Below are 15,208 nucleotides of genomic sequence, written 5' to 3'. Positions count from 1 at the left end.
CTAAGCATGTTGTAACCCCCCTCCCCTCTCTCCAGTGACTACCAGTATCTGTCCTAAGCATGTTGTAACCCCCCTCCTCTCTCTCCAGTGACTACCAGTATCTGTCCTAAGCATGTTGTAACCCCTCTCTCTCCAGTGACTACCAGTATCTGTCCTAAGCATGTTGTAACCCCCCTCCTCTCTCTCCAGTGACTACCAGTATCTGTCCTAAGCATGTTGTAACCCCCCCCCCTCTCTCCAGTGACTACCAGTATCTGTCCTAAGCATGTTGTAACCCCCCTCCTCTCTCTCCAGTGACTACCAGTATCTGTCCTAAGCATGTTGTAACCCCCCTCTCTCTCCAGTGACTACCAGTATCTGTCCTAAGCATGTTGTAACCCTCCTCCTCTCTCTCCAGTGACTACCAGTATCTGTCCTAAGCATGTTGTAACCCCTCTCTCTCCAGTGACTACCAGTATCTGTCCTAAGCATGTTGTAACCCCCCTCCTCTCTCTCCAGTGACTACCAGTATCTGTCCTAAGCATGTTGTAACCCCCCTCTCTCCAGTGACTACCAGTATCTGTCCTAAGCATGTTGTAACCCCCCTCTCTCCAGTGACTACCAGTATCTGTCCTAAGCATGTTGTAACCCCCCTCTCTCCAGTGACTACCAGTATCTGTCCTAAGCATGTTGTAACCCCCCTCTCTCTCCAGTGACTACCAGTATCTGTCCTAAGCATGTTGTAACCCCCCTCCTCTCTCTCCAGTGACTACCAGTATCTGTCCTAAGCATGTTGTAACCCCCCTCCTCTCTCTCCAGTGACTACCAGTATCTGTCCTAAGCATGTTGTAACCCCCCTCTCTCCAGTGACTACCAGTATCTGTCCTAAGCATGTTGTAACCCCCCTCTCTCTCCAGTGACTACCAGTATCTGTCCTAAGCATGTTGTAACCCCCCTCCTCTCTTTCCAGTGACTACCAGTATCTGTCCTAAGCATGTTGTAACCCCCCTCCTCTCTCTCCAGTGACTACCAGTATCTGTCCTAAGCATGTTGTAACCCCCCTCTCTCCAGTGACTACCAGTATCTGTCCTAAGCATGTTGTAACCCCCCCCCTCTCTCCAGTGACTACCAGTATCTGTCCTAAGCATGTTGTAACCCCCCTCCTCTCTCTCCAGTGACTACCTGTATCTGTCCTAAGCATGTTGTAACCCCCCCCCCCTCTCTCTCCAGTGACTACCAGTATCTGTCCTAAGCATGTTGTAACCCCCCCCCTCTCTCTCCAGTGACTACCAGTATCTGTCCTAAGCATGTTGTAACCCCCCCCCTCTCTCCAGTGACTACCAGTATCTGTCCTAAGCATGTTGTAACCCCCCTCCTCTCTCTCCAGTGACTACCTGTATCTGTCCTAAGCATGTTGTAACCCCCCTCCTCTCTCTCCAGTGACTACCAGTATCTGTCCTAAGCATGTTGTAACCCCCCCCCTCTCTCTCCAGTGACTACCAGTATCTGTCCTAAGCATGTTGTAACCCTCCTCTCTCTCCAGTGACTACCAGTATCTGTCCTAAGCATGTTGTAACCCCCCTCCTCTCTCTCCAGTGACTACCAGTATCTGTCCTAAGCATGTTGTAACCCCCCTCCTCTCTCTCCAGTGACTACCAGTATCTGTCCTAAGCATGTTGTAACCCTCCTCTCTCTCCAGTGACTACCAGTATCTGTCCTAAGCATGTTGTAACCCCCCTCCTCTCTCTCCAGTGACTACCAGTATCTGAGTGAGCATGTTGTAACCCCTCTCTCTCCAGTGACTACCAGTACCTGAGTGAGCATGTTGTAACCCCCCTCTCTCCAGTGACTACCAGTATCTGTCCTAAGCATGTTGTAACCCCCCTCCTCTCTCCAGTGACTACCAGTATCTGTCCTAAGCATGTTGTAACCCCCCTCCTCTCTCTCCAGTGACTACCAGTAACTGTCCTAAGCATGTTGTAACCCCCCTCTCTCCAGTGACTACCAGTATCTGTCCTAAGCATGTTGTAACCCCCCTCTCTCCAGTGACTACCAGTATCTGTCCTAAGCATGTTGTAACCCCCCTCCTCTCTCCAGTGACTACCAGTATCTGTCCTAAGCATGTTGTAACCCCCCTCCTCTCTCTCCAGTGACTACCAGTATCTGTCCTAAGCATGTTGTAACCCCCCTCCTCTCTCTCCAGTGACTACCTGTATCTGTCCTAAGCATGTTGTAACCCCCCTCTCTCCAGTGACTACCAGTACCTGAGTGAGCATGTTGTAACCCCCCTCTCTCTCCAGTGACTACCAGTATCTGTCCTAAGCATGTTGTAACCCCCCTCTCTCCAGTGACTACCAGTATCTGTCCTAAGCATGTTGTAACCCCCCTCTCTCTCCAGTGACTACCAGTATCTGTCCTAAGCATGTTGTAACCCCCCTCCTCTCTCTCCAGTGACTACCAGTATCTGTCCTAAGCATGTTGTAACCCCCCTCTCTCTCCAGTGACTACCAGTATCTGTCCTAAGCATGTTGTAACCCCTCTCTCTCCAGTGACTACCAGTACCTGAGTGAGCATGTTGTAACCCCCCTCTCTCTCCAGTGACTACCAGTATCTGTCCTAAGCATGTTGTAACCCCCCTCTCTCTCCAGTGACTACCAGTATCTGTCCTAAGCATGTTGTAACCCCCCTCTCTCCAGTGACTACCAGTATCTGTCCTAAGCATGTTGTAACCCCCCTCCTCTCTCTCCAGTGATTACCAGTATCTGTCCTAAGCATGTTGTAACCCCCCTCCTCTCTCTCCAGTGACTACCAGTATCTGTCCTAAGCATGTTGTAACCCCCCTCCTCTCTCTCCAGTGACTACCAGTATCTGTCCTAAGCATGTTGTAACCCCCCTCTCTCCAGTGACTACCAGTATCTGTCCTAAGCATGTTGTAACCCCCCTCTCTCCAGTGACTACCAGTACCTGAGTGAGCATGTTGTAACCCCCCTCTCTCCAGTGACTACCAGTATCTGTCCTAAGCATGTTGTAACCCCCCTCCTCTCTCTCCAGTGACTACCAGTATCTGTCCTAAGCATGTTGTAACCCCCCTCTCTCCAGTGACTACCTGTATCTGTCCTAAGCATGTTGTAACCCCTCTCTCTCCAGTGACTACCAGTATCTGTCCTAAGCATGTTGTAACCCCCCTCTCTCCAGTGACTACCAGTATCTGTCCTAAGCATGTTGTAACCCCCCTCCTCTCTCCAGTGACTACCAGTATCTGTCCTAAGCATGTTGTAACCCCCCTCTCTCTCCAGTGACTACCTGTATCTGTCCTAAGCATGTTGTAACCCCCCTCTCTCCAGTGACTACCAGTATCTGTCCTAAGCATGTTGTAACCCCCCTCCTCTCTCTCCAGTGACTACCAGTATCTGTCCTAAGCATGTTGTAACCCCCCTCTCTCCAGTGACTACCAGTATCTGTCCTAAGCATGTTGTAACCCCCCTCCTCTCTCTCCAGTGACTACCAGTATCTGTCCTAAGCATGTTGTAACCCCCCTCTCTCTCCAGTGACTACCAGTATCTGTCCTAAGCATGTTGTAACCCCTCTCTCTCCAGTGACTACCAGTATCTGTCCTAAGCATGTTGTAACCCCCCTCCTCTCTCTCCAGTGACTACCAGTATCTGTCCTAAGCATGTTGTAACCCCCCTCCTCTCTCTCCAGTGACTACCAGTATCTGTCCTAAGCATGTTGTAACCCCCTTCCTCTCTCTCCAGTGACTACCAGTATCTGTCCTAAGCATGTTGTAACCCCCCTCTCTCTCCAGTGACTACCAGTATCTGTCCTAAGCATGTTGTAACCCCCCTCTCTCTCCAGTGACTACCAGTATCTGTCCTAAGCATGTTGTAACCCCCCTCTCTCCAGTGACTACGAGTATCTGTCCTAAGCATGTTGTAACCCCCCCCTCTCTCCAGTGACTACCAGTATCTGTCCTAAGCATGTTGTAACCCCCCTCTCTCTCCAGTGACTACCAGTATCTGTCCTAAGCATGTTGTAACCCCCCTCTCTCCAGTGACTACCAGTATCTGTCCTAAGCATGTTGTAACCCCCCTCCTCTCTCTCCAGTGACTACCAGTATCTGTCCTAAGCATGTTGTAACCCCCCTCTCTCTCCAGTGACTACCAGTATCTGTCCTAAGCATGTTGTAACCCCCCTCTCTCCAGTGACTACCAGTATCTGTCCTAAGCATGTTGTAACCCCCCTCCTCTCTCTCCAGTGACTACCAGTATCTGTCCTAAGCATGTTGTAACCCCTCTCTCTCCAGTGACTACCAGTATCTGTCCTAAGCATGTTGTAACCCCCCTCCTCTCTCTCCAGTGACTACCAGTATCTGTCCTAAGCATGTTGTAACCCCCCTCTCTCTCCAGTGACTACCAGTATCTGTCCTAAGCATGTTGTAACCCCCCCCCTCTCTCTCCAGTGACTACCAGTATCTGTCCTAAGCATGTTGTAACCCCCCTCCTCTCTCTCCAGTGACTACCAGTATCTGTCCTAAGCATGTTGTAACCCCCCTCCTCTCTCTCCAGTGACTACCAGTATCTGTCCTAAGCATGTTGTAACCCCCCTCTCTCCAGTGACTACCAGTATCTGTCCTAAGCATGTTGTAACCCCCCTCTCTCTCCAGTGACTACCAGTATCTGTCCTAAGCATGTTGTAACCCCCCTCTCTCCAGTGACTACCAGTATCTGTCCTAAGCATGTTGTAACCCCCCTCTCTCTCCAGTGACTACCAGTATCTGTCCTAAGCATGTTGTAACCGCCCCCCTCTCTCCAGTGACTACCAGTATCTGTCCTAAGCATGTTGTAACCCCTCTCTCTCCAGTGACTACCAGTATCTGTCCTAAGCATGTTGTAACCCCCCTCCTCTCTCTCCAGTGACTACCAGTATCTGTCCTAAGCATGTTGTAACCCCCCTCTCTCTCCAGTGACTACCAGTATCTGTCCTAAGCATGTTGTAACCCCTCTCTCTCCAGTGACTACCAGTATCTGTCCTAAGCATGTTGTAACCCCCCTCTCTCCAGTGACTACCAGTATCTGTCCTAAGCATGTTGTAACCCCCCTCTCTCTCCAGTGACTACCAGTATCTGTCCTAAGCATGTTGTAACCCCCCTCTCTCCAGTGACTACCAGTATCTGTCCTAAGCATGTTGTAACCCCCCTCTCTCTCCAGTGACTACCAGTATCTGTCCTAAGCATGTTGTAACCCCCCCCCCCCTCTCTCCAGTGACTACCAGTATCTGTCCTAAGCATGTTGTAACCCCCCTCCTCTCTCTCCAGTGACTACCAGTATCTGTCCTAAGCATGTTGTAACCCCCCTCTCTCTCCAGTGACTACCAGTATCTGTCCTAAGCATGTTGTAACCCCTCTCTCTCCAGTGACTACCAGTACCTGAGTGAGCATGTTGTAACCCCCCTCTCTCCAGTGACTACCAGTATCTGTCCTAAGCATGTTGTAACCCCCCTCCTCTCTCTCCAGTGACTACCAGTATCTGTCCTAAGCATGTTGTAACCCCCCTCCTCTCTCTCCAGTGACTACCAGTATCTGTCCTAAGCATGTTGTAACCCCCCTCCTCTCTCTCCAGTGACTACCAGTATCTGTCCTAAGCATGTTGTAACCCCCCTCTCTCCAGTGACTACCAGTATCTGTCCTAAGCATGTTGTAACCCCCCTCTCTCCAGTGACTACCAGTACCTGAGTGAGCATGTTGTAACCCCCCTCTCTCCAGTGACTACCAGCATCTGTCCTAAGCATGTTGTAACCCCCCTCCTCTCTCTCCAGTGACTACCAGTATCTGTCCTAAGCATGTTGTAACCCCCCTCTCTCCAGTGACTACCTGTATCTGTCCTAAGCATGTTGTAACCCCTCTCTCTCCAGTGACTACCAGTATCTGTCCTAAGCATGTTGTAACCCCCCTCTCTCCAGTGACTACCAGTATCTGTCCTAAGCATGTTGTAACCCCCCTCCTCTCTCTCCAGTGACTACCAGTATCTGTCCTAAGCATGTTGTAACCCCCCTCTCTCTCCAGTGACTACCTGTATCTGTCCTAAGCATGTTGTAACCCCCCTCTCTCCAGTGACTACCAGTATCTGTCCTAAGCATGTTGTAACCCCCCTCCTCTCTCTCCAGTGACTACCAGTATCTGTCCTAAGCATGTTGTAACCCCCCTCTCTCCAGTGACTACCAGTATCTGTCCTAAGCATGTTGTAACCCCCCTCCTCTCTCTCCAGTGACTACCAGTATCTGTCCTAAGCATGTTGTAACCCCCCTCTCTCTCCAGTGACTACCAGTATCTGTCCTAAGCATGTTGTAACCCCTCTCTCTCCAGTGACTACCAGTATCTGTCCTAAGCATGTTGTAACCCCCCTCCTCTCTCTCCAGTGACTACCAGTATCTGTCCTAAGCATGTTGTAACCCCCCTCCTCTCTCTCCAGTGACTACCAGTATCTGTCCTAAGCATGTTGTAACCCCCCTCCTCTCTCTCCAGTGACTACCAGTATCTGTCCTAAGCATGTTGTAACCCCCCTCTCTCTCCAGTGACTACCAGTATCTGTCCTAAGCATGTTGTAACCCCCCTCTCTCTCCAGTGACTACCAGTATCTGTCCTAAGCATGTTGTAACCCCCCTCTCTCTCCAGTGACTACCAGTATCTGTCCTAAGCATGTTGTAACCCCCCTCTCTCCAGTGACTACCAGTATCTGTCCTAAGCATGTTGTAACCCCCCTCTCTCTCCAGTGACTACCAGTATCTGTCCTAAGCATGTTGTAACCCCTCTCTCTCCAGTGACTACCAGTATCTGTCCTAAGCATGTTGTAACCCCCCCCCTCTCTCTCCAGTGACTACCAGTATCTGTCCTAAGCATGTTGTAACCCCCCTCTCTCCAGTGACTACCAGTATCTGTCCTAAGCATGTTGTAACCCCCCCCTCTCTCCAGTGACTACCAGTATCTGTCCTAAGCATGTTGTAACCCCCCTCTCTCTCCAGTGACTACCAGTATCTGTCCTAAGCATGTTGTAACCCCCCTCTCTCCAGTGACTACCAGTATCTGTCCTAAGCATGTTGTAACCCCCCTCCTCTCTCTCCAGTGACTACCAGTATCTGTCCTAAGCATGTTGTAACCCCCCTCTCTCTCCAGTGACTACCAGTATCTGTCCTAAGCATGTTGTAACCCCCCTCTCTCCAGTGACTACCAGTATCTGTCCTAAGCATGTTGTAACCCCCCCTCTCTCCAGTGACTACCAGTATCTGTCCTAAGCATGTTGTAACCCCTCTCTCTCCAGTGACTACCAGTATCTGTCCTAAGCATGTTGTAACCCCCCTCCTCTCTCTCCAGTGACTACCAGTATCTGTCCTAAGCATGTTGTAACCCCCCTCTCTCTCCAGTGACTACCAGTATCTGCCCTAAGCATGTTGTAACCCCCCCCCTCTCTCTCCAGTGACTACCAGTATCTGTCCTAAGCATGTTGTAACCCCCCTCCTCTCTCTCCAGTGACTACCAGTATCTGTCCTAAGCATGTTGTAACCCCCCTCCTCTCTCTCCAGTGACTACCAGTATCTGTCCTAAGCATGTTGTAACCCCCCTCTCTCCAGTGACTACCAGTATCTGTCCTAAGCATGTTGTAACCCCCCTCTCTCCAGTGACTACCAGTATCTGTCCTAAGCATGTTGTAACCCCCCTCTCTCCAGTGACTACCAGTATCTGTCCTAAGCATGTTGTAACCCCCCTCTCTCTCCAGTGACTACCAGTATCTGTCCTAAGCATGTTGTAACCCCCCCCCTCTCTCCAGTGACTACCAGTATCTGTCCTAAGCATGTTGTAACCCCTCTCTCTCCAGTGACTACCAGTATCTGTCCTAAGCATGTTGTAACCCCCCTCCTCTCTCTCCAGTGACTACCAGTATCTGTCCTAAGCATGTTGTAACCCCCCTCTCTCTCCAGTGACTACCAGTATCTGTCCTAAGCATGTTGTAACCCCCCTCTCTCTCCAGTGACTACCAGTATCTGTCCTAAGCATGTTGTAACCCCCCCCCTCTCTCTCCAGTGACTACCAGTATCTGTCCTAAGCATGTTGTAACCCCCCCTCTCTCTCCAGTGACTACCAGTATCTGTCCTAAGCATGTTGTAACCCCCCCCCCTCTCTCTCCAGTGACTACCAGTATCTGTCCTAAGCATGTTGTAACCCCCCTCCTCTCTCTCCAGTGACTACCAGTATCTGTCCTAAGCATGTTGTAACCCCCCTCTCTCTCCAGTGACTACCAGTATCTGTCCTAAGCATGTTGTAACCCCCCTCTCTCTCCAGTGACTACCAGTATCTGTCCTAAGCATGTTGTAACCCCCCTCTCTCTCCAGTGACTACCAGTATCTGTCCTAAGCATGTTGTAACCCCCCTCTCTCTCCAGTGACTACCAGTATCTGTCCTAAGCATGTTGTAACCCCCCTCCTCTCTCTCCAGTGACTACCAGTATCTGTCCTAAGCATGTTGTAACCCCTCTCTCTCCAGTGACTACCAGTATCTGTCCTAAGCATGGTGTAACCCCCCTCTCTCCAGTGACTACCAGTATCTGTCCTAAGCATGTTGTAACCCCCCTCTCTCCAGTGACTACCAGTATCTGTCCTAAGCATGTTGTAACCCCCCTCTCTCCAGTGACTACCAGTATCTGTCCTAAGCATGTTGTAACCCCCCCCCTCTCTCTCCAGTGACTACCAGTATCTGTCCTAAGCATGTTGTAACCCCCCTCTCTCTCCAGTGACTACCAGTATCTGTCCTAAGCATGTTGTAACCCCCCTCTCTCCAGTGACTACCAGTATCTGTCCTAAGCATGTTGTAACCCCCCTCTCTCTCCAGTGACTACCAGTATCTGTCCTAAGCATGTTGTAACCCCCCTCCTCTCTCTCCAGTGACTACCAGTATCTGTCCTAAGCATGTTGTAACCCCTCTCTCTCCAGTGACTACCAGTATCTGTCCTAAGCATGGTGTAACCCCCCTCTCTCCAGTGACTACCAGTATCTGTCCTAAGCATGTTGTAACCCCCCTCTCTCCAGTGACTACCAGTATCTGTCCTAAGCATGTTGTAACCCCCCTCTCTCCAGTGACTACCAGTATCTGTCCTAAGCATGTTGTAACCCCCCCCCCTCTCTCTCCAGTGACTACCAGTATCTGTCCTAAGCATGTTGTAACCCCCCTCTCTCTCCAGTGACTACCAGTATCTGTCCTAAGCATGTTGTAACCCCCCTCTCTCTCTCCAGTGACTACCAGTATCTGTCCTAAGCATGTTGTAACCCCCCTCTCTCTCCAGTGACTACCAGTATCTGTCCTAAGCATGTTGTAACCCCCCTCTCTCCAGTGACTACCAGTATCTGTCCTAAGCATGTTGTAACCCCCCTCTCTCTCCAGTGACTACCAGTATCTGTCCTAAGCATGTTGTAACCCCCCTCCTCTCTCTCCAGTGACTACCAGTATCTGTCCTAAGCATGTTGTAACCCCTCTCTCTCCAGTGACTACCAGTATCTGTCCTAAGCATGGTGTAACCCCCCTCTCTCCAGTGACTACCAGTATCTGTCCTAAGCATGTTGTAACCCCCCTCTCTCCAGTGACTACCAGTATCTGTCCTAAGCATGTTGTAACCCCCCTCTCTCCAGTGACTACCAGTATCTGTCCTAAGCATGTTGTAACCCCCCCCCCTCTCTCTCCAGTGACTACCAGTATCTGTCCTAAGCATGTTGTAACCCCCCTCTCTCTCCAGTGACTACCAGTATCTGTCCTAAGCATGTTGTAACCCCCCTCTCTCCAGTGACTACCAGTATCTGTCCTAAGCATGTTGTAACCCCCCTCTCTCCAGTGACTACCAGTATCTGTCCTAAGCATGTTGTAACCCCCCTCTCTCCAGTGACTACCAGTACCTGAGTGAGCACTTCCGTGAGGCCCACTATCTGTGTGAGGAAGGGCACTGCGCTACGGAGCAGTTCACCCACGCCTTCAGGAGCGAGATCGACTACAAGGCCCACAAGGCCTCGGCGCACAGCAAGAACCGGGCCGAAGCGCGACAGAACCGACACATAGACCTGCAGTTCAACTACGCCCCGCGCCAGAACCGACGCAACGACGGTGAGACTGGACACTACACCGCTTTCTGTCTAAACGCCAAACTGGGTTTCGGGCCTGCTTTGGTAACACGCTGTTTGTTCGTTCCAGGAGGCGTGGTGTCTGGAGAGGACTATGAGGAGGGGAGGTCGGGACGTGGGGGGAGAGGGAGGAGCCAAGGGAACCAACAGAACACCAGAGGAAGCTGGAGATACAACCGGTCAGTATGACATCGTCGCTATGACATCACCATGACACGTCATCACACTAATCAGCTTTAAGTAACGTCAAACCAGTTCGTTTGTCTGAAACATTGCTGGGTTGCCCCCATCACTGAAGTTAGCTGATCACTCTCATTGATTTCTAGCTAGCGGTGGCTGAAGTTAGCTGATCACGCTCATTGATTTCTAGCTAGCGGTGGCTGAAGTTAGCTGATCACGCTCATTGACTTCTAGCTAGGTAGCGTTGGCTGAAGTTAGCTGATCACTCTCATTGATTTCTAGCTAGCGTTGGCTGAAGTTAGCTGATCACTCTCATTGATTTCTAGCTAGCGTTGGCTGAAGTTAGCTGATCACTCTCATTGATTTCTAGCTAGCGGTGGCTGAAGTTAGCTGATCACTCTCATTGATTTCTAGCTAACGGTGGCTGAAGTTAGCTGATCACACTCATTGATTTCTAGCTAGCTAGCGGTGGCTGAAGTTAGCTGATCACTCTCATTGATTTCTAGCTAGCGGTGGCTGAAGTTAGCTGATCACTCTCATTGATTTCTAGCTAGCTAGCGGTGGCTGAAGTTAGCTGATCACTCTCATTGATTTCTAGCTAGCTAGCAGTGGCTGAAGTTAGCTGATCACTCTCATTGATTTCTAGCTAGCTAGCGGTGGCTGAAGTTAGCTGATCACTCTCATTGATTTCTAGCTAGCTAGCGGTGGCTGAAGTTAGCTGATCACTCTCATTGATTTCTAGCTAGCTAGCGGTGGCTGAAGTTAGCTGATCACACTCATGTGTGTTTTAAAGAACCAAAGTATGAATTCCAGTTTCTCCTGGCCCCATAGACTACTGTCAGGGTGAGGAACCATCCTAATTCCAGTTTCTCCTGGCCCCATAGACTACTGTCAGGGTGAGGAACCATCCTAATTCCAGTTTCTCCTGGCCCCATAGGCTACTGTCAGGGTGAGGAACCATCCTAATTCCAGTTTCTCCTGGCCCCATAGGCTACTGTCAGGGTGAGGAACCATCCTAATTCCAGTTTCTCCTGGCCCCATAGGCTACTGTCAGGGTGAGGAACCATCCTAATTCCAGTTTCTCCTGGCCCCATAGGCTACTGTCAGGGTGAGGAACCATCCTAATTCCAGTTTCTCCTGGCCCCATAGACTACTGTCAGGGTGAGGAACCATCCTAATTCCAGTTTCTCCTGGCCCCATAGACTACTGTCAGGGTGAGGAACCATCCTAATTCCAGTTTCTCCTGGCCCCATAGACTACTGTCAGGGTGAGGAACCATCCTAATTCCAGTTTCTCCTGGCCCCATAGACTACTGTCAGGGTGAGGAACCATCCTAATTCCAGTTTCTCCTGGCCCCATAGACTACTGTCAGGGTGAGGAACCATCCTAATTCCAGTTTCTCCTGGCCCCATAGACTACTGTCAGGGTGAGGAACCATCCTAATTCCAGTTTCTCCTGGCCCCATAGACTACTGTCAGGGTGAGGAACCATCCTAATTCCAGTTTCTCCTGGCCCCATAGACTACTGTCAGGGTGAGGAACCATCCTAATTCCAGTTTCTCCTGGCCCCATAGACTACTGTCAGGGTGAGGAACCATCCTAATTCCAGTTTCTCCTGGCCCCATAGACTACTGTCAGGGTGAGGAACCATCCTAATTCCAGTTTCTCCTGGCCCCATAGACTACTGTCAGGGTGAGGAACCATCCTAATTCCAGTTTCTCCTGGCCCCATAGACTACTGTCAGGGTGAGGAACCATCCTAATTCCAGTTTCTCCTGGCCCCATAGACTACTGTCAGGGTGAGGAACCATCCTAATTCCAGTTTCTCCTGGCCCCATAGGCTACTGTCAGGGTGAGGAACCATCCTAATTCCAGTTTCTCCTGGCCCATAGGCTACTGTCAGGGTGAGGAACCATCCTAATTCCAGTTTCTCCTGGCCCCATAGGCTACTGTCAGGGTGAGGAACCATCCTAATTCCAGTTTCTCCTGGCCCCATAGGCTACTGTCAGGGTGAGGAACCATCCTAATTCCAGTTTCTCCTGGCCCCATAGGCTACTGTCAGGGTGAGGAACCATCCTAATTCCAGTTTCTCCTGGCCCATAGACTACTGTCAGGGTGAGGAACCATCCTAATTCCAGTTTCTCCTGGCCCCATAGACTACTGTCAGGGTGAGGAACCATCCTAATTCCAGTTTCTCCTGGCCCCATAGACTACTGTCAGGGTGAGGAACCATCCTAATTCCAGTTTCTCCTGGCCCCATAGACTACTGTCAGGGTGAGGAACCATCCTAATTCCAGTTTCTCCTGGCCCCATAGGCTACTGTCAGGGTGAGGAACCATCCTAATTCCAGTTTCTCCTGGCCCCATAGGCTACTGTCAGGGTGAGGAACCATCCTAATTCCAGTTTCTCCTGGCCCCATAGACTACTGTCAGGGTGAGGAACCATCCTAATTCCAGTTTCTCCTGGCCCCATAGGCTACTGTCAGGGTGAGGAACCATCCTAATTCCAGTTTCTCCTGGCCCATAGGCTACTGTCAGGGTGAGGAACCATCCTAATTCCAGTTTCTCCTGGCCCCATAGGCTACTGTCAGGGTGAGGAACCATCCTAATTCCAGTTTCTCCTGGCCCCATAGGCTACTGTCAGGGTGAGGAACCATCCTAATTCCAGTTTCTCCTGGCCCATAGACTACTGTCAGGGTGAGGAACCATCCTAATTCCAGTTTCTCCTGGCCCCATAGACTACTGTCAGGGTGAGGAACCATCCTAATTCCAGTTTCTCCTGGCCCCATAGACTACTGTCAGGGTGAGGAACCATCCTAATTCCAGTTTCTCCTGGCCCCATAGACTACTGTCAGGGTGAGGAACCATCCTAATTCCAGTTTCTCCTGGCCCCATAGGCTACTGTCAGGGTGAGGAACCATCCTAATTCCAGTTTCTCCTGGCCCCATAGGCTACTGTCAGGGTGAGGAACCATCCTAATTCCAGTTTCTCCTGGCCCCATAGACTACTGTCAGGGTGAGGAACCATCCTAATTCCAGTTTCTCCTGGCCCCATAGACTACTGTCAGGGTGAGGAACCATCCTAATTCCAGTTTCTCCTGGCCCCATAGGCTACTGTCAGGGTGAGGAACCATCCTAATTCCAGTTTCTCCTGGCCCCATAGACTACTGTCAGGGTGAGGAACCATCCTAATTCCAGTTTCTCCTGGCCCCATAGGCTACTGTCAGGGTGAGGAACCATCCTAATTCCAGTTTCTCCTGGCCCCATAGACTACTGTCAGGGTGAGGAACCATCCTAATTCCAGTTTCTCCTGGCCCCATAGGCTACTGTCAGGGTGAGGAACCATCCTAATTCCAGTTTATCCTGGCCCCATAGACTACTGTCAGGGTGAGGAACCATCCTAATTCCAGTTTCTCCTGGCCCCATAGGCTACTGTCAGGGTGAGGAACCATCCTAATTCCAGTTTCTCCTGGCCCCATAGGCTACTGTCAGGGTGAGGAACCATCCTAACATCAAGTTGTAAAATACCCAACTTCCCCTTTTTAATTGAGCCCCACAGTGGATGCTTCATAATACCCATGAAACCTAGCGGTCAAACACGGAAGTGGTTTCCAATTAGTTTTTACCATTAATTTGATCCATTGTGGATTTTAGAACCACTTCAAACAAGGCCTGTGTTTCGTGCAGGCTTACCCTGGCGTGACGTTTCGATAACCGTGGTTACCCTGGCGTGACGTTTCGATAACCGTGGTAAATCTCTCTCGGACAAGGTGACTTTTTATTAATATATTCAACTATATTTACTCTCAGATTCAATATGGGACCAAATACTTAACCCTTTACTACTTTAATACACATATAAGTGAATTTGTCCCACTACTTTTGGTCCGCTAAAATGGGGGGGATCTATGTACAAAAGGTGCTGTAGTTTCTAAACGGTTCGCCCGATATGGATGAAAATACCCTCAAATTGGGGGGATTGGAGGGACGCCATGTGCGACTGACGTGTTTTCCGTTTGCTCCCGTGGTATTTTTAAAGTTTATGTGAATTTAGCAGCAAAACCGTATTTATTTTCATATATTATTTTGGTGATCCCTTCCCGTAAAAACCAAGACTACTTTACTTCCAAATATCAGCATGTCGACGAAACATAAGGCCAAAAGCATGACTTTGAGAAAACCCGGCCTACAAGACACACTCTCATCACCGCCCTCCCCTGAGCCTGACGACCCGGGGACTGATACTCTACCCGGGGGGGCGGCTTGGCCTGGCGGCGCCGAAGTGAACATTCTCGAGGCCATCAAACTACTACGCTCTGAGATAGTTGAAATGAAAACGGAGGTGGTTGCTACGATTGAGGCCCGAATAAAGGAGGTTTCTGATACTTTAAAAGCAGATCTAACCATCCTGCGGAACGAGACAGTGCCGGCAATCGCATCACTCAAAACAACAATGGAGTCGCACACTACAACGATTGCAGCACTGGAGACCTTCGCTACAAATGTCTCCGACTTAACTACATCCCTGGAGGCTGACGTGAAACGCCTAGCTGCGGACTTGAAAAAGGTGAAGGAGAGCTGTGTAAGTTTGGAGGGATTCTCTCGCCGCAATAACCTGAGACTTGTATCAGTCCCAGAGTCAGCGGAAATGCCTCGCGCCACGGATTTCGTTTCTGGGCTGCTGAAGGATGTTCTAGCCTTGGATGAAAAGCCCCTGATTGATCGTGCCCACCGGTCGCTGCGCCCAAAGCCCCGGGAGGGGGAGAGGCCCCGTGACATAATTCTTCGAGTGCACTTTTTCCATGAGAAGATGGAGATTCTCCGACGAGCCCGCAATACCACTCTGAGCTTTCAAGGACAGAGCTTCTCCATCTACCAGGACTACTCCCCCACTGTTT

At 50.4% G+C, this 15,208-nt stretch overlaps 1 protein-coding gene across 1 annotated transcript in view; it reads left to right on the top strand.

The window, feature by feature from the left end:
• Positions 1-15,208, top strand: part of LOC311115598 (E3 ubiquitin-protein ligase ZNF598-like) — a 68,323-nt gene that overhangs the window by 27,167 nt on the left and 25,948 nt on the right. The window contains exons 5-6 of the mRNA XM_084190759.1: positions 9,900-10,117; positions 10,205-10,313. Coding sequence (XP_084046885.1) covers positions 9,900-10,117; positions 10,205-10,313 — 327 coding nt within the window. The remainder of the gene's footprint in view (positions 1-9,899; positions 10,118-10,204; positions 10,314-15,208) is intronic.

The sequence above is a fragment of the Coregonus lavaretus genome, assembly GCF_964263955.1.
Source record: "Coregonus lavaretus genome assembly, contig: HAP1_SCAFFOLD_145, whole genome shotgun sequence".
NCBI lineage: Eukaryota > Metazoa > Chordata > Actinopteri > Salmoniformes > Salmonidae > Coregonus > Coregonus lavaretus.
The sequence above is the reverse complement of the archived record's forward strand: the minus strand, read 5'-3'. Positions and strand labels throughout refer to the sequence as shown.